At 43.6% G+C, this 17,563-nt stretch overlaps 1 protein-coding gene across 1 annotated transcript in view; it reads left to right on the forward strand.

Annotated features, from left to right (window-relative positions):
• The window catches only part of CCZ1 (CCZ1 vacuolar protein trafficking and biogenesis associated), a 32,133-nt gene that overhangs the window by 213 nt on the left and 14,357 nt on the right, over window positions 1–17,563 (forward strand). The window contains exons 2-11 of the mRNA XM_077758833.1: window positions 5–105; window positions 1,051–1,148; window positions 1,253–1,346; window positions 1,648–1,725; window positions 2,170–2,217; window positions 3,025–3,108; window positions 4,836–5,011; window positions 12,354–12,435; window positions 14,553–14,614; window positions 14,871–14,982. Coding sequence (XP_077614959.1) covers window positions 5–105; window positions 1,051–1,148; window positions 1,253–1,346; window positions 1,648–1,725; window positions 2,170–2,217; window positions 3,025–3,108; window positions 4,836–5,011; window positions 12,354–12,435; window positions 14,553–14,614; window positions 14,871–14,982 — 935 coding nt within the window. The remainder of the gene's footprint in view (window positions 1–4; window positions 106–1,050; window positions 1,149–1,252; window positions 1,347–1,647; window positions 1,726–2,169; window positions 2,218–3,024; window positions 3,109–4,835; window positions 5,012–12,353; window positions 12,436–14,552; window positions 14,615–14,870; window positions 14,983–17,563) is intronic.

Below are 17,563 nucleotides of genomic sequence, written 5' to 3' on the forward strand. Positions count from 1 at the left end.
GCCGGGACCGGGGCCGGGGCCTGGGCGGCCCAGGAGAAGCAGTTCCCGCCGGCGCTGCTGAGTTTCTTCATCTACAACCCGCGCTTCGGGCCGCGTGAGGGCGAGGTACCCGCAGCCGGACCCGGCGCCGGTGTCAGCCGGCGGTCGGAGGAGGGCCCGAGGGCGGGGGCGGCAGGCCGGCGGCGGCACCCGGGAGCCCAGGGGCGCGCCCGGGAGGCGACCCGGGGCAGCGCCTGTCATTGCGCTCCTGGGGCGGCTTTTACCGAGGCTGCTCTGTGCCAAGTGCGTGCCCGAGCCGGGGAGTAAACGGGGGCCGGACCACGCCGGCGGGGTCCCTTTCGGGTTCTGGATTCAAGCTTGTGTGCCGAATGAAGCCTCAGCGGGCTCATCCCTCCACATGGGTTGGGGCTCTTTTTGCGTCAGTTCTGGGTGGCCGAAATTGAGTTTATGTTTTTGTTACCGGAGGTCCCCACCTAGAAGCGTGGATCGAGTGGTGGACTGTAAAACCTAAAATAACGCAGGCTTGGAGGACCCATGGAAAGTTCTTTTCCGAATTGAAAAATAAATTCCAGGGGTGGGTTTGTTTGCTTTCTAGGTGGGGACGGTGAACTTCCTCAAAGGATGTCCGGTTCTGTGGGTAGCAAATCACTGTCCCTTTAAAGGCTGTCAGTCTCAATGCCCGTGAACCTGCTGAGTTTAACTCTCCGGGAGGCGTATGTCTACGCACGTGCGCACAGGCGTATTTCTTACAAACGTCGGTGTTTTACAAATCAGCAGGAGGCAATAAACCGTAAGATCGAGTTTTCAGAATAATTGCTTAGTGCTCCTCCAGATGACACGTGACTTACTGAATATCACAATTGCCTTCCAGACTGGTGAGCGTTATTTACATAGTGAGGAGAAGATAATTCTTGATTTTCTGAAAAGGGGGTTTTGTTTTGATTTTCCGTTGTGTGTGACGTGAGACGTTGACTTGAAACTGCATTTTCAACAGCTGAGATGGAGAAAATGCTGACCCTGATGTGGCGATTCTGTTTCTTCATACTTTAGGAAGAAAATAAAATTTTGTTTTACTACCCAAACGAAGTAGAAAAGAATGAAAAAATTAGAAATGTCGGATTATGTGAAGCTATTGTACAGTTTACGAGGTAATGCCTTTAAAAGCGCTTTTGCAGAGCTGCTTAGCAAGTTCTTACAACTTCTACAACTTGGAGAACTGCCCCCAATTATTCTTTCTCGTTAACCTTTTTAGGACCTTCAGCCCATCAAAACCTGCAAAATCTTTACATACACAGAAGAATAGGCAGTTCTTCAATGAGCCAGAAGAAAATTTCTGGATGGTCATGGTATTTACATGCACAGTACATCTCTTTCATCTTTTTGAATTTGTGTGATGAAGTTAATGGGTGATCTTTGCTTTACTCTTAGGACTTTAAGAAAGTCCTCTAAGCTGTTGCAAAGTAAAATTACAGCAAAGTTGGTTGCAGTTTTAAAATTAGACTCCTTGTCAGTGTATTTGTTCTTGGGGCTGTTTTTAGAAGGTGTGTTTTTGGTATTGTGTCATGATCAAGTTTTTTAATTTAAGGGAAAATTAAGAATTTATCTGACTGGTTCATTGTGTAATTTCTTTTTACCCAAATTGTGTAGGTTGTTCGGAACCCTATAATTGAAAAGCAGAGTAAAGACGGAAAACCAATTGTTGAATACCAAGAGGAGGAGTTGTTGGTAACGTGTCCTTTTTTTTTTTTTTTTTTTTTTACAAATAGTTTGTTGTCAAGTTGGTTTCCAAATAACGCCCAGTGCTCATCCCCACAAGTGCCCTTTTTTTAATTTCACGTTTTTAGAAAGTTTATTACTGGATATGTTGAGTGACTTGCTCAGAGTTAAGCGAGGTCACTTTTGCAGAAGATTCTCAGGATATGCGTAGTGAAGTTTTAGGTTTGTTGCTTACATCAGCACAATTTTATAAAAACGTACAGCGTGTCTCACCGGTGCCTCCTAATCATATGTTCAAGGCCCTCCTAAAGTTACTGGTCAGAACTGCGTTTAAATACCTTTTGTTTTCAGCACACAACTGTTGTGGGACTGAGGTGGTAAGCTTTGTCCTACATTTGCCCTACAGCGGACTTTTTTCCCCTAATGTTGACATCTGTGTCCTTGTGTTTGCAGGACAAGGTTTACAGTTCAGTGCTACAGCAGTGCTACAGCATGTACAAGGTGAGCACGACGCTCTTTCTGAATGGAGTCCAGCCACTTTCCCCTCTTTACAAGCATTGTTTAAAAATCTTAAGTCTTTAGATGACCGCACGGTGACTGTCTGTCTTAGGAGAGGAAATAATGGGGCCTTTGAAACAGTGTGGAGGTTTACACATTTACTTATTCACGGAGTATTGAGTCTTCCTCTGTCTCCAGCCTTGTACCAGGAATGTGTCCCCATTGGTAAACAAGAAATTCCATGTTCTTGAGGAAAAGACATACTGCAGATATTTGTATGATTAAATGTCCGTTGGTATTATTTATGTAAAGTGAAACTTAGGTATGATTGAGGTTAAAAAAAAAAAAAGTCCCAAATGATTAGGTGAAGACATGGAAATGATAACACTTAATAGTGTGTTGATTTTTTGTGATTTATTTACTTAAAAAAATTTATAGTTTTTATTTTTGAGACAGAGACAGACCGAGTATGAGCAGGGGAGGGGCAGAGAGAGAGAGGGAGACACAGAGTCTGAAACAGGCTCCACGCTCTGAGCTGCCAGCACAGAACCCAATGCGAGGCTCGAACCCACAAACCGCGAGGTCATGACCTGACCTGAAGTCTGACTCTTAGCCGACTGAGTCACCCAGGCGCCCCTTGTGATTTATTTTATAACTCACACTTTCTCATGTGCATATTTTCTACATTTAAAAGGAACGGGGAATTAATTAAGTCGATTAGTCAATGTAAGAGGAAAAGAAGAATGTGTTATACTGGGAAATGGAAGGGGATAAGAAATTGACTTTTTAAAAAATATTTTACCTCATTAGCTTTTTAATGGTACATTTCTGAGAGCCATGGAAGATGGAGGTGTCAAGCTCCTAAAAGAAAGATTAGAGAAGTTCTTCCATCGGGTAAGTACTTGGAATTTTATTTATAATCTTAGTAGTCTCCAAATAGACCGTTAGAAATATACCTATACAGGGGCACCTGGGTGGCTCAGTTGGTTAAGCATCCCACTTCAGCTCAGGTCACGATCTCATGGTTTGTGAGTTCAAGCCCTGTGTCAGGCTCTGTGCTGACAGCTCAGAGCCTGGAGCCTGCTTTGGATTCTGTGTCTCCCTCTGTCTCTGCCCCTCCCCCACTCATGCTCTGTCTCTCGCTCTCAAAACTAAACATTAAAAGGTTAAAAAAAAAATGTGCATATATAAGTTTGTTTCTCATTGACCAAAAAACTTAGGACTTGGAAAGTGGCAAGGAGCCTAAGAACTATGGTGGCAAAACCAGACCAGTGAGGAAACTCTTGAGATGTGCACTCTTGAATCTCTCTGGAAGCTCTGATGCAGGATCAGGGCCTCCTGCTGTCTGTGTGCACCCCTACCATGTCCCAGAGACCCCTTCTGACTCATATTTGCTCCGCCTGGGTCTGCCATTGTGGGCTTACTCAGAAGTGAGCTTTCTGCATGGTGATTGGTTAATTAGCAGGATTTAAACTCTGCCCGAGTTGTACATTCTTATGGAGTGATGAAACAATATTGTCCTTCGTGAACAATAACCTGTGTTGACTCAAGGTAAAAATTTTTGCTATGACACACAGACTTTATCCCATTAGTGGCTTTTTTTTTTTTTAAGTTTATTTTCAGAGAGACAGAGACGGCACGAGTAAGGGAGGGTTAGAGAGAGAGGGAGAAAGGGAGACTCCCAAGCAGGCTCTGCATTGTCAGCACAGAGCCTGGTGTGGGGCTTGAACTCACCGCCGTGAGATCGTGACCAGAGCCGAAATCAAGAGTCTGACGCTTAATTGACTGAGCCACCCAGGTGCCCCCCATTAGTGGTTAGTAATGTGATTTTTTTTCCTCAAATGATGAATGAATGTCCCTAAATAGTTGCCACTCTGTTTTACCGTAAGTTGAGTTTTACATACCTTACCTCCGGTAAAAATCAGTTTATCTTAGTGGAATAATTCCCAGTTTGTTCCCTAAATTACCTTAGTATGGTTTTTTTTTTTAATGCTTATTTATTTTTTAGAGAGAGAGCAAGAGAGGGTCAGGGAGAGAGGGAGACACAGAATCTGAGGGAGGCTCCAGGCTCTGAGCCATCGTCACAGAGCCTGATATGGGTCTTGAACCCATGAACCGTGAGATCATGACCTGTGCTGAAGTCAGAGGCTTAACTGACTGAGCGACTCAGGCGCCCCTGTTTCTTCACTTTAATGACCATAATTATTTACTCTCGTGCTGTCTCATGGTTCCTGTTCTTGCCTTCTGTACCCTCCTGTCCCTCAATAACTAACGACCTGTCCTTTCAGCGTTATTTTGGTAGGACAGGGTGCTGGCTGTACGTGATACCATTGTTCAGATCCCTAATGACATTAATGTAATTTGAGAAGCACTAATACAAGGAATTACATACTTCAAAGAGACAAGACACAATCCTGAATAAACATTAACTAGTTACGTTTGAATGTAATATTTTGAAATTGGTGCAGACTTCACATCTAGTTAGCTGTGGCTCACCTGCTTACTGGTCTTCTCAATGTGCTAGGATGTATTTGTATCATAAATTGACTAATTATTCTTAGCTGTCAATGCTCTATTCCATGTACTCTCAGTAAATTTAGTGCCTTTTTTTCCCCTTACAGTACTTGCAAACGTTGCATTTGCAGTCCTGCGATCTCCTTGACATTTTTGGTGGAATCAGCTTCTTCCCATTGGATAAAATGACTTATTTGAAAATCCAGTCCTTTATCAATAGAATGGAGGAAAGCCTGAGTATAGTCAAATACACTGCCTTCCTCTATAATGATCAGCTGATCTGGTATGTACACTCCCAAGGCTTGGCATGTAAAAGAAGAAAATCTTTGAGGATAATACAGACTGGGGTGACTGGGTTGATAGCCGGGTGTTAGCCTGGAACAAATAGCAAGGGGGCAAGGTGGCAAATGTCTTTATAGGTCCTGTCAAAATAAAGCAGTGATGACTTAAACCAAAAGTAGGGTGACTTGGGTTAAAATGGCCAAGCAAGGGAATTTCATTCTGGCTCCGTGCTTGGTGGAGGAAATGCTCCTGCCGAGCTAAGGTTAAGAATCCTGTTTTTATTTTGGTGTTCTTCCAAAAAAGTCTTTAAAGAAACCGTGTAAAGCATACTTTTCAGACTTTCTTTTAAAGAAGCTAGGTTTTTTTTAAAGTACCTAAGAAGTTAAATGTGTTATAAAACCAGGAAGTTACCCACTAGCACAAACTGTGCACCCTGTAGTGAGAACCGGCATAATTTCTTTGAGAATGTTAACACTGGAGAAGAAAAGATAAACTGTAACTAACGCTTTCAGCTGCAGCAAGACCACTCCAGCAAAGCCATGTGAATGTGCATGTGACTGCGTAGATGTAGACGCAGTGGCCCAGAAGGGGGCGTGGAGCCAGCTGCTGATCTGTGTCTGAGATGGGGTGCTGGGGTTTGGGAGCTCTTCCGGTGCTCACACGTGTTCAGTGTTTGCATGTACGAATGGCCCGCTTTCTTGAGCTGTGGCTGTGGCTGTATTTGAGCGCTAAACCCTGGGTTCGGCTCACAGAAAGGGCAGCAATGATTTCCTGAAACCCATCCTGTCCCTGCCAAGATCTTGTAGCCTCATTTTAGGAAGGGAAATTGGCTGATTGAAAGAAATTTGAATGTGTGTATTAAACACACGGATGAGTTTTGTTGTAGAATTCATTTTCTCCTATGAAAACAGCACATTCCAGATGGAAAGTCCTCTCCTTTTTGTTCACCGAATTGTTTAGCAGGGGACATGATGCTGTATTAGCTGGCCCTGTTCTAGGTGCTTTTTATGATATTCACACTGTGGTAGTAAAATGAAGTTCTCTGTGCTGCCGGAAGACGTAAGTTGAAGGGGAGTTACTTACACAGGGTTGGAAGGCACCAGCTCTGGGAAGGGAGCGGCTTTCCAAGGGCAGAAATCCCAGGGAGACCCTGGGAAGGCCGCAACCGGCCATGTCGACCAGGAGATCAAGGGACGGGCTGGTGTCCCTGTGGCCTTGGTGCCCCTGGCAGAGGAAGGGCAGCTCAGATTCCGATCACCAGGCACAGCAGAAGGCCCGACGTGGGTATGAACTTGGGGTCAGATAGGGTGCAGGCCTAGAGCAAGAGGGTCCCCTCAAGGTCAGCAGCTCCTGTGAGAGGCTGTGGAGCCAGCCTGACTAGCAAGCAGGGCTGGGTTCCGGAAGCCTCAGCTCACAGGGCTACATGTTGCCCAGCTCCCAGGTCATCTGGGCATCTTTGTCTTCGTGAAGGATGTCCCGACACCTCCTGGGGTTAAGCAGTGCCTGTCGCTGGTGGCCACACAGAGCGGCTCTGTGGTCCCGCCTCAGGGCAGAGTTGGCCCAGGCAGTCACCCCAAGAAGGAGCTTCAGGAAAAACAGCACATTTTGAGAGGCGGTTGTTAGTTACAAAGCTGGTGTGTTGAAATACCAATGAAGTAGTTCATGTTTGCTGAACAGAATATTTTTGCTCTTACTGCTTACTGTGTGTGTATGTATAGTTTTAAATGCCTTATTTTGTCAAGTAGAGCCCAGCATTGTTGTTTTTTAACATTTAATATTTTTCATCATGATAAGTGCACTCTTTAATCCCATCCCCTATTCCCCCCTACCCTTCCCCACCTCCCCTCTGGGAACCATCAGTTCCTTCTCTATGGTTGAGGGTCTGTTTCTTGGTTTGTTTCTCTCTTTTTTCCTTTGCTCATTAGTTTCTTAAACTCCACATGAGTGAAGTCATATAGTATTTGTCTTTCTCCAACTGACTCATTTCACTTCCCATTACGCTCTCTGTCTCTATTCATATGGTTGTAGATGGGAAGATCTCATTTTTTTATGGCTGTATAACATTGCATTGTGTATATACACACACATCTGTTTTTTTAAATATAATTTATTGTCAAATTGGCTAACATACAATGTGTACTGTGTGCTCTTGGTTTTGAGGGTTGATTTCCGTGATTCATCGCTTACATACGACACCCAGTGCTCATCCCAACAAGTGTACACCACATCTTCTTTATCCGTTTACCTATTTATGGGGACCTGGGCTGCTTCCATAGTTTGGCTGTTGAAAATAAGGCTGCCATAAACATGGGGGTGCATGTATCCCTTTGAATTAGTGTTTTTGTATATTTTGGGTAAATACCCAGGAGTGTAATTGCTGGATCATAGGGTAGTTGTATTTTCAGTATTTTGAAGAACTTCCATACTTTTTTCCACTTGGAGGAATCTTGATACGGTTTTCCACAGTGGCTGCACCAGTTTGCATTCCGACCAACAATGGAAGAGGGTTCCCCTTTCTTCACATCCTCACCAACAGCTGTTATATCTTGTGTTGTTGGATGTCGAGTTTAGCCATTCTGACAGGTGTGAGGTGATACCCCATTGTAGTTTTGGTTTGCATTTCCCACATGATGAGTGATGATGAGCGTCTTTCCATGTGTCTGTTGGCCCTCTGCATGTCTTCTTTGGTGAAATGTCTGTTCATGTCTTCTGCCCATTTTTTTATTGATTATTTGTTTTTTGGGTGTTGAGTTGTATCAGTTCTTTATATTTGGATATTAACCCCTTATTGGGTTTGCAAATATCTTCTACCATTCCGTAGTTTTCCTTTCAGTTTTGTTGATTGTTTCCTTTGCTCTGCAGAAACTTTTTATTTTGATGAGTCCCGGTGGTTTATTTTTTACTTTATTTCTCTTGCCTCAGGAGACATAACTAGAAAACATTGGTGCAGCCGATGTCAGAGAGATTACTGCCTGTGATCTCTTCAAGGATTTTTATGGTTTCAGGTCTCACATTTAGTTCTTTAATCCTTTTGAGTGTATTTTTGTGTATGGTGTGAGAACATGATCCAGTTTGATTCTTTCGCATGTTGCTATCTAGTTTTTCCAGTACCCATTTGTTGAAGAGACTGTCTTTTTCCCGCTGGATATTCATTCCTCCTTTGTCAGAGGGTAATTGACTGTATAATTGTGGATTTATTTCTGGGTTTTCTGTTCTGTTCCATTGATTTGTATGTCTGTTCTTATGCCAGTACCATACTGTCTTAACTACTGCTGCTTTATAATATAACTGGAAGTTTGGAATTTGTTTTTTCAAGATTGCTTTGGCTATTCCAGGTCTTCTGTGATTCCATTCACATTTTAGGATTGCTTGTTACAGTCCTGTGAAAAATGCTGTTGGTGTTTTGATAGAGATTCCTTTAAGCGTATAAGTTGCTTTAGGTAGCATAGACATTTTAACAATATTTATTCTTCCAAATGTCTATCACGTTGCCTTGAATTTCTTTCATCAGTGTTTTATAGTTTTCATTGTACAGGTCTTTCACCTTCTTGGCTAAATTTATTCCTAGATATTTTATTGTTTTTAGTGCAGTTGTAAATAGGATTGTTTTCTTAATTTCACCTTCTGCTTCATTGTTAGTGTGTAGAAATGCAACAGATTTGCGTACCTTGATTTTGTATCCTGCGACTTCACTGAATTCATTCATCAGTTCTAGCAGCTTTTCGTGGAGTCTTGAGTTTTTTACATACAGTATTATGTCATCCACAAATAGAGAAAGTTTTACATGCTCCTTACCAGCTTGGATGCCTTTTTATTTTTTTGTTGTCTGATTGCTGTGGCTAGGACGTCCAGTGCTATGTTGGATAAAAGTGGTGAGAAGACATCCTTGTCTTGTTCCTGACCTTAGGGGGAAAGCCCTCAGTGTTTTCTCTTTGAGTATCATGTTTGCTGTGAGTTTTTCATATATGGCCTTTATTTAATGTTGATGTATGTTCCTTCTAGACCTACTTTGCAGAGGGTTTTTATGAGTGGATATTGTACTTTATCGAATGTTTTTCTTGTGTCGGTTAAAACGATTATATGGTTTTTATCCTTTCTCTTATTGACGTGCTGCATCACATGGATTGTTTTATGAACATTGAACCACCTTTGCATTCTGAGAATACATCCCACTTCATCATGGTATATGATTTTTTTTTTTAATGTATTGATGGTTTGGGTTTGCTACTTACTGCATTGTTTTGTTTTGTTTTTTTTTAAATGTTTTTATTTATTTCTAGGAGAGAGAGAGAGAGACAGTGTGAGCAGGGGAGGGTCAGAGAGAGAGGGAGTCACAGACTGAAACAGGCTCCAGGCTCCGAGCTGGCAGTCAGCACAGAGCCCGAGGCGGGGCCCGAACCCACGAACCGCGAGATCATGACCTAAGCGAAAGTCGGACGCTTAACCGACTAAGCCACCCAGGCGCCCCTTACTGCATTGTTTTGAAAGTAACTGATTGAGGGTAGAAACATCCATCTGTTCCAGGACATGGCTGGAACCTGGTACACTGTATGTGCTCGGTAAATGTTGGTGGTGAGCAAATGGTTAGTAGAAAACCTCTTCTAGTTCTGTTTGGACTGTGTTGCATTTCATGGATGGATTTGGTTTTACAGTGGCCACAACAACATTAGGCATTACTGCTGTTTGGTAGGAGGTCAGTCAGCTTGCTTGTCCAGAGTTCTTGGCATGTTTTGTTTTGTTTTTGCTTTTTCTTGGCCTGTTTCTTGGGAGAATTTTTAGTGAATTGTTTTATTTTTTATACGTTAATGCTTTTATGAATAACTGCCTTAGATATACTTCTTAAGTTAATCAAAGTTGATCATATTCTTGGATCTGGACTAGATTATTTTTTATATTTACTATGTGACAGTAATGTAGTCTGTATTGTAGATGAAACTAATCCTGGTAGAAAGGATTTTGCATTGCACACACGTGGATCAGTTGAGATTAAAGCTGAAGAAAAGTTTTTTTGTTTGTTTTTTAAGAAAAAAATTATAATGGGGCACCTGAGTGGCTCAGTCGGTTAAGCATCTAACTCTTGTTTTCAGCTCAGGTCATGATCACATGTTTTGTGAGATCGAGCCCTGCATTGGCCTCATTGCTGACAGTGCAGAGCCTGCTTGGGATTCTCTCTCTCCCTCTCTCTCTCTGCTCTTCTCCCCACTCATGTTCTCTTTTTTTCCTCTGTCAAAATAATTAGACTGAAATTTTTAAAATTATTCATATTAAATAACTATATTTGAGAGACTTTGAGGGAATACCTATACTTCTGAATGTGAGTGGGCTGTTTCCTGTTTGATGGGAGTCATTGATAGAGTCCTGAACCGTTTGGACCTGCCAGTGCAGGGATTTTTTGCTTTATGTATTTATAATCTGTTTGCTTATTTGTGTTAAAGAAGGAACTTCTTTTTTTTTTAACCTGTTATCTGCATCTGTATTTTGTATTTTATTTTGTAGGGGGGTGGAAGTAGGCTGGGCGTGGCAAACACTGGGGGGAGGGTTGCTAACAGAGACCCCATCGCTAGGGCAGGCCTCTGCGGGCAGAGCAGGAATCCTCTGCTTGGGGTTGTGTGCTCTGGACCACTGGCTGCAACTTACTATTTTTCTTTTTAAGCTTTTGATCCAGAAAACCAGCACGAAAATACTCAATGCCTAGCATTGAGTCTTAAGTGAAATAGTAAAAACCGAGGCCTAATCACAGCGCAATAGGAAGCAGTTAAGTAGTGTTTTCTTCCATTTCCTCTTGCCAGGTTTTTTCTGTTTCACGCCCTGTGGTCTATCACGGCATCAACCAAAAAGAACTGGGTGCAGGCTACATGTATCATTTTAAGTTTCCTGGTAGTTAAACTATGTTAAAAAAGAGAGACTGGTGAAAGTAATAATATTTTAGCCCAGGTTATTTATTTTAACTTGTGAAAACATAAATTATTAATGACCAGTTTTTGGGTTTTTTTTGGTGCTAAATCTTAAAACTCCAGTGTGTGTTTTAGCACTCACTGCAATGAGCCACGTTTCAAGTGTTCAGTGGCCAGGTGGGCCCAGTAGCTGCTGTTACTGGAAATGCAGCTCTAGAAATTGCCCGGCACGTAATACTTGAAGCGCTCTTCTATGTGACCATCCACGACCCCGCCCCAGCGGTACTTCTAACTCGTGTCTCAAAAGTACAGTAAAGTCCAGAAATGGTTTTGTTTTCCTTTCTCTCTCTCTCTGCTTACTTGAGGTTTTTTTATGCAAGAGGAAAAAGTAGATGACTTTTCATGAGTTTGATTTGGAAATTCCTTCTGCCTCGTTTGGCTGTGGGTTAGGGTTGTCCTCGGACAAACACTAAAGGTTCTCCTTGGCCGAAAACAGAACAAATCTGCCTAAGGGACTAGGCCCCCCTTACGCTGTTAGCTGTGGACCAGACCTTAGGAAAATTGAACCTGGAAAGAAGAGGGTGGCATAGGAAGAGGAAAAGGTGGGAGAGTCTCGGCAAGGGAACAGCATGTATTTGCCAAGAGAAGCCAGATTTGTCTAACAGATGGGTTTTCTGGGAAAAGCAGAGCAAGAAGCCTCTGGAATATCCTGTAGAGGCTTGATTTATATAAAGTTGTATTTCAGCACAGAATTTTTTCTTTTTTTCCGTCCTCTTGAATAGAAAGAATCCCAGACAGACTCTTCTTCATCGTCTGTTTTATATACCCCTACCTACAGACCTGACTTCGAATAGGGTCTGATGCCTGCTAGGGTATCGGCACTGTTTCCACAGGCTGCTTATTCTCACCTTATGTCAGATTAGATCTGCCTGAAAGTTTCTTTCTCTTCCTGCTTTCTGCCTACATGGAAATCATAGAATTAAAATGCACGTGCATTTCTGAGACCCAGTGGGAGCATGTCCCCCATCCACAGCATGCCAGTGTTTGCTGGGATGCTGCACATGCGGGCGGTAGCATGTGCATTCCCGTGTGGCCTGGAAAGTGGAGGGAGAGCTGCGGCCTGAAGTGGAGCTTTGGGGTCGTTCATGCTCCCGGAAGAGTCCTCCATGGAATTCAAGCAGAGAATCAAGTCCCATCATATCAGACCAGTGGCTCTTTGTTTAAAATGGCATATAGAATACAAGACGGCCTATAGTAGCCTTCGCCAGGTCAGGATGACTGCTGGTGCCAGACTGGTTGAATCCATTCCCTTCTGCAACTTGCCAGTCAAAGAGAGGGCATCTTGATAAAATGGAAACGAGAAAAAGAGGAGCTTTGTTATAATCAGAGCCATAGGAAGATGGAAGACCAGTTCCAGGCTTTTAACACTGTGCTTTTTTGATGTTTCAGGAGTGGGTTAGAACAAGATGACATGAGAATTTTATACAAATACCTCACCACATCTCTATTTCCAAGGCACATTGAACCTGAGGTATGGCCGGTCTAGTCTCTCCCCCTCCCCCTGCCATATGTGTGTTTCCTCGATGTATGTATGTTTGTGTACACACACACACACACACACACACACACACACACCTGGGTTGGGGGGCTGGGGATGAGGGCAGACTAACACGGTGGTGAGTGGGGTAGTTCTGATCTGTGTTTTGCGTTGCTGGTCTGACGTGTATTTGGTTGTGTACCCTTAGCGCAGAAAACCGCGTACACCAGCTCTTCTTCATTTTGTTACGTTCAACTACCATAGCAAAGGTCTGCTCTCAAGAGGAGCAATTCACTGAGCAGAGGAAAAGCTGGGATTTTAGGTAGGGTTCTGAGAACTNGCGCAGAAAACCGTGTACACCAGCTCTTCTTCATTTTGTTACGTTCAACTACCATAGCAAAGGTCTGCTCTCAAGAGGAGCAATTCACTGAGCAGAGGAAAAGCTGGGATTTTAGGTAGGGTTCTGAGAACTGGAAAACACCCAGGATCTTTGACAGAACAGAGGTTAGCCCTGTAGCCTTGTCATCACAAGCATGAGACGTCATTACAGTACATGTTGTATTGCCCAAGTGGCTTTTCCACTGTGGCGCTTGACTTCCTGGCTTTCTGCAGAGACCAGTAAGTAATGCTGCAGCCTTCGCCCCAGAGTGCCCTTCTCCAGCTCTCGTTAGGTCGAAGATGAAAAATATTCATAGCCCGAAACTGTTTTGGCTCAGGTACTCCCTCGCTCCTTGACCTCCCTCTATTTAAAATTCTATGTTGAAACGATAGTAAAAATCTTTGATAAGAAATTGATGCGCCCCTGGGTGGCTCAGTCAGTTAAGGATCACACTCTATCTCTGCTCAGGTCTTGATCTCAGGGTTGTGAGTTCAAGCCCTGTGTTGTGAAGCTTACTATAAAAAAAAAAAAAAAAAGAAGAAGAAGAAGAAGAAAAGAAAGAAAAAAACCATCGAAAGTAAGGTTTTGAGAAGGACCTAGCCCTGTACTTAGTCCCTTTCTAGGCAGTTGTAGTGCAGTGACTCCTGTTTCCTGAGAATGTACCGTGTACCAGACACAATACCAAGTGCCCAACAAACAGGAATGTTCTTAGGCATCCTGATAACCATCCTGAGAGTCTGGATGCGCAGCTTACAGATTGGATGCTCTGGCTGAGGGGGCCTCGGTGACGTGCCCGTGGTCACTAGCTAGAAAGTGGCAGGGCCAGGACTAGGTCTCAGGGTCTGCTGGGCACTAAAGCACCTGCTTACGCCCTCGGGAGGCTTTTCCACGTGTGACCGCGCCTCTGCTGCAACAGGAAACTCTGGTGCTTCATGATGTGACCAAGGAGTCAGGCTTATAGAATATGAAGCCACGGTACACAGTGTGGCAACGTGTGTGGACATGTGAGGTCTTTTCTCACTGTGACCGCACTCCTGAGATTCAGATTTCCAGTTTTACTAGTGCATTTCGAATGTTTTTCAGTCTTTGGGGAGGGGAGTTATGTGCTAAGATTTTATATAGCGTAAAAGAATGTCAAAAATTTTTTCGAGTAACAAGTTTTAGCTAACACGACTTGGATTTGGATTTTTTTCTCCCATTTTCCTCTGCACGTTGAAATAGTGCATCCTCAGCAGAAGAATGTGAGGAGCGTGCTACACATCCAGATCCACGCAGGGGCATGACGTCCTTGCTGAAGGCAGGGGCTCTGAGGTCAGACAGGCTTGGGGGCCATGCCCGGCTCTGCCACATAGGACCTGTGTGCGCTGGTGAACTTCCACTGACTTAGTTTCCACCATCACAAAAGAGGAAGAGCGTGTTCTCTCTGGGGGTCCTGTGAGGTGGTCTTTGCGTCGCCTCTGTTAACCACGTGGGAGATTTAGGTTATTGCCATAAAAGGAACTAAATCAATGTATGGAGTGAGGGTACGATCAAGTTATGATCGTTCTGCTTCATATCAGTGCCTCTTTTATGTACCTCTGTAGTCCTTCCTCTCTCTTTTTGGTGGGGAGGAAGAGGAGAGAACAATACAGAAAAATGGCCTGGAGCCAACTAGTAGATATGAGTGCTGTTTTCAAAGCTTTAAAAGTAGAAAATATATTAAGTCGCTTCTAAACTTTGAATTTGTTTACAGTTGGCAGGAAGAGATTCTCCAGTAAGGGCAGAGATGCCAGGAAATCTTCAACATTATGGAAGGTAAAACTTGTATTCTTTGATAAACAGTATTAGAATTTATCATTGCTTTTGGTAAAGATAAATTATCAACACTGAATTACCTTTGTGCTATTGGCAATAATCAGCCAAGGAAATTCTATCGTCTCCAGTGAGTTAAAACTTTATCGTGCTCTGATTTGGTGTCTTTTCCCCCAAAATGAATATATACTAAGTAGGAATATATTCCTGTTTGTAATTTACCTAATTGAATGGAGTCATTTCTGTGCTTGCTTTTCAGATTTCTTACTGGACCCTTGAACCTTAATGATCCAGAAGCAAAATGCAGATTCCCCAAAATTTTTGTAAATACTGACGACACATATGAAGCACTGCATTTAATCGTTTATAAGGTAACAGCTGTTTTTCCCGCTGGTGTCACAGATTAATACGAAAAGTAAATCCTTCTTGCATGTGTACACGAGTGTGTGCACGAACACACCTCTTAGTTATTTCTCTGAACAGACGTTGAAATTTCTGATTACCGTGTAACTCACAATGGATGCTCTTCTGACACAGCTGGCTTAGTTTCGGCTCCTTTTCAGTACTTTTGTTATTAGTGAAAGAATCACTGTGTCCGTGACAAATACTGTATCTGTATTCAAATCCTGCTCCACCTCACCAGTATTTGAAGTCCTGTGCGCTCACAAGCCAGAGGTCGCCAAAGATTGTGTTACCTCATAGTCACATGCGCTCTGTTGTGAGCCTGGCTATGCTTCAGCGAGTTCTGCTTTTGTGGATTTGAAAGCCAAGGACTTGCTGATTCTATAATGTGAGTCTCTGTTTGTTTCAGGATATCATCTTGTTAGGTTGTTGGTTTTTTTCAGTTCGTTTATTTGTTATGATAGAGAGCGTGCGCGAGCGAGCAGGTGAGGGATAGGGAGAGAGGGAGAGAAAGATAATTCCCCAGCAGGCCCTGCGCTGATAGCAAATGTAGGGCTCGAACCACCGAACTGCAAGATCATGACCTGAGCTGAAATCAAGAGTCAGAAGCTTAACCAGCTGAGCCACCCAGGTGCCCCTTTGTTAGGTTAGTTTGTTTTTAAAGTTGGCTTTGGTTCAAGAAAGAAGGCTAAGCACGTATGTTCATCTTCCCCACCTGAGAGCACAGTTATGTTTTAACTTGTAAAGGCCTAGAAACAATGGCATAAGTGCACAGGGATTAGGTGAACACCAGAGCACGAGGGAGCGGTTTCTCCCTGGAAGGCAGAAGGGGGGTGTCAGCGTGATGCTGATGGAGGAAGTCTGGTGGAGGGCATAGGTGGAGGGGGTGTGCCAGGGCAAGAGCCCACCCGCCCCACGGAAGCCCCCTGCTCAGAGACACACCTGAGGGGTCGGGAGGGAGAAGCGAGCTTGGAAAGAGGGAGATTAAGTGAAATGTGTATGAATCAGCTGGCAGCCCCTCTTGTGCTTGCACGCAGGCCGCTGAGCACCTATCTACCGGTTTGAAAGTCAAGGGTCCTTTTAAAGAAAATTGGTCTGGAGCCCTAGAGTGGCCAGCGTGGGCGTGAGCACCTGGGAGCAAGTGGCGTCTCTGGTGCCCATGTGACTGCTGCCCTCGTCCTGCCCCCGGAGCAAAGTCTCCCTCCGTGGTTGGCCACATACTGCCTCATCCTTGAGCGTGTGTAGAAAACAAAACTGTAGGTCCTGAAAGAAACAGAATGACTCTGGGAACAGAGAGAACTTTTAAAAGTTAGCATCCACAGAGGTGAGAGATCTGTCTATAAAATAGAAGCAGGAAGACAGGGAAGAGTCCAGGTTAGAGTAAACTCAGGTTAATTGAAAATATAATTCTTCAGGGTATTTATTGGGGCAAGATGTGCATCGCATCAAATTTGCCATTTTAATAATCTTTTTTTAAATGTTTATTTTGAGAGACAGAGAAAGCGTGAGCAGGGGAGGAGCAGAGACGAGGGAGAGAGAGAATCCAAGCTGGCTTCATGCTTAACACTGAGATCATGACCTCAGCCAAAATCAAGAGTTGGACACTTAACTGACTGAGCCACTCTGGCACCCCACATTCTAATCCATCTTCCAACTAATGTTCAGTGACATGAGTACATTCACAGTATTGTGCAGCCATCACCACTGTTTCCAGAACTTTCCTTCAACACAAATTCTGTACCCATTAAATAATAACCTTTTAGCCCCTGGCCCCTGAAACGATAGAATTTTTGACAGAACTTCATTATAAGGGCTAAAGATGAATTGCCCTGCCTGGAGCCTAAGATAAAGGGACACAAGATGAAAATCTGGAGGAATGATGGGGGAGGGGGATTTCAACATGTGATTCACAGAGAGCAGAGGAGAGGAAGATAGTAAAGTGTGTATGAGGCTGCATCTTGCTGAAGAGGTACACGTTTCCCAGACGGAAAGGCCCACTGAATGTCTTACACAGTGAATCAAAAAGAGATACTCCTACCCACACAATGGGCAGTTTCAGAAGTATAAAGAGAAGATCCTAGAAGCTTCCAGAAGGAAAATCAGGTCACCTATAAATAAAACTGATATTAGCAGCAATTTCCCTATGGGTGTAGATGTTAGGTGACAAGGGAAGGAAGACTTGAAAAGTTCTGAGAGAAAATGGTTTTCAATGTAGAATTCTTTGCTGAGCCAAACCATCCATTATAGTGACATCGAAGAAAGACATGTTAAACGTGAAAAGTCTCAGAAAGGGTACCCCATGCGTCCTTCCTTCAATCAGAGGAAAGGGGTCTGTCCTGGGTGCGGGGACTCCAGAACAAAAAGGCGTTTCATCCACGCAATAGTAGGACTAGGAGATTTGATTAAATGCTGGGTGTCTAACGATTGGCACAGAAGGAGAGAATCCCAAGCAAGACCTACAAACAGATGTGTCTGCAAATGATCCGAAGTGAAGTGTGGCGTATGGGGTGGGAGGGGCGCTTCTCTGTCAGACTTAAAATCATTCTCCTC

The sequence above is a fragment of the Crocuta crocuta genome, unplaced genomic scaffold (assembly GCF_008692635.1).
Source record: "Crocuta crocuta isolate KB4526 unplaced genomic scaffold, BGI_CrCroc_1.0 scaffold273, whole genome shotgun sequence".
Classification (NCBI taxonomy): Eukaryota; Metazoa; Chordata; class Mammalia; order Carnivora; family Hyaenidae; genus Crocuta; species Crocuta crocuta.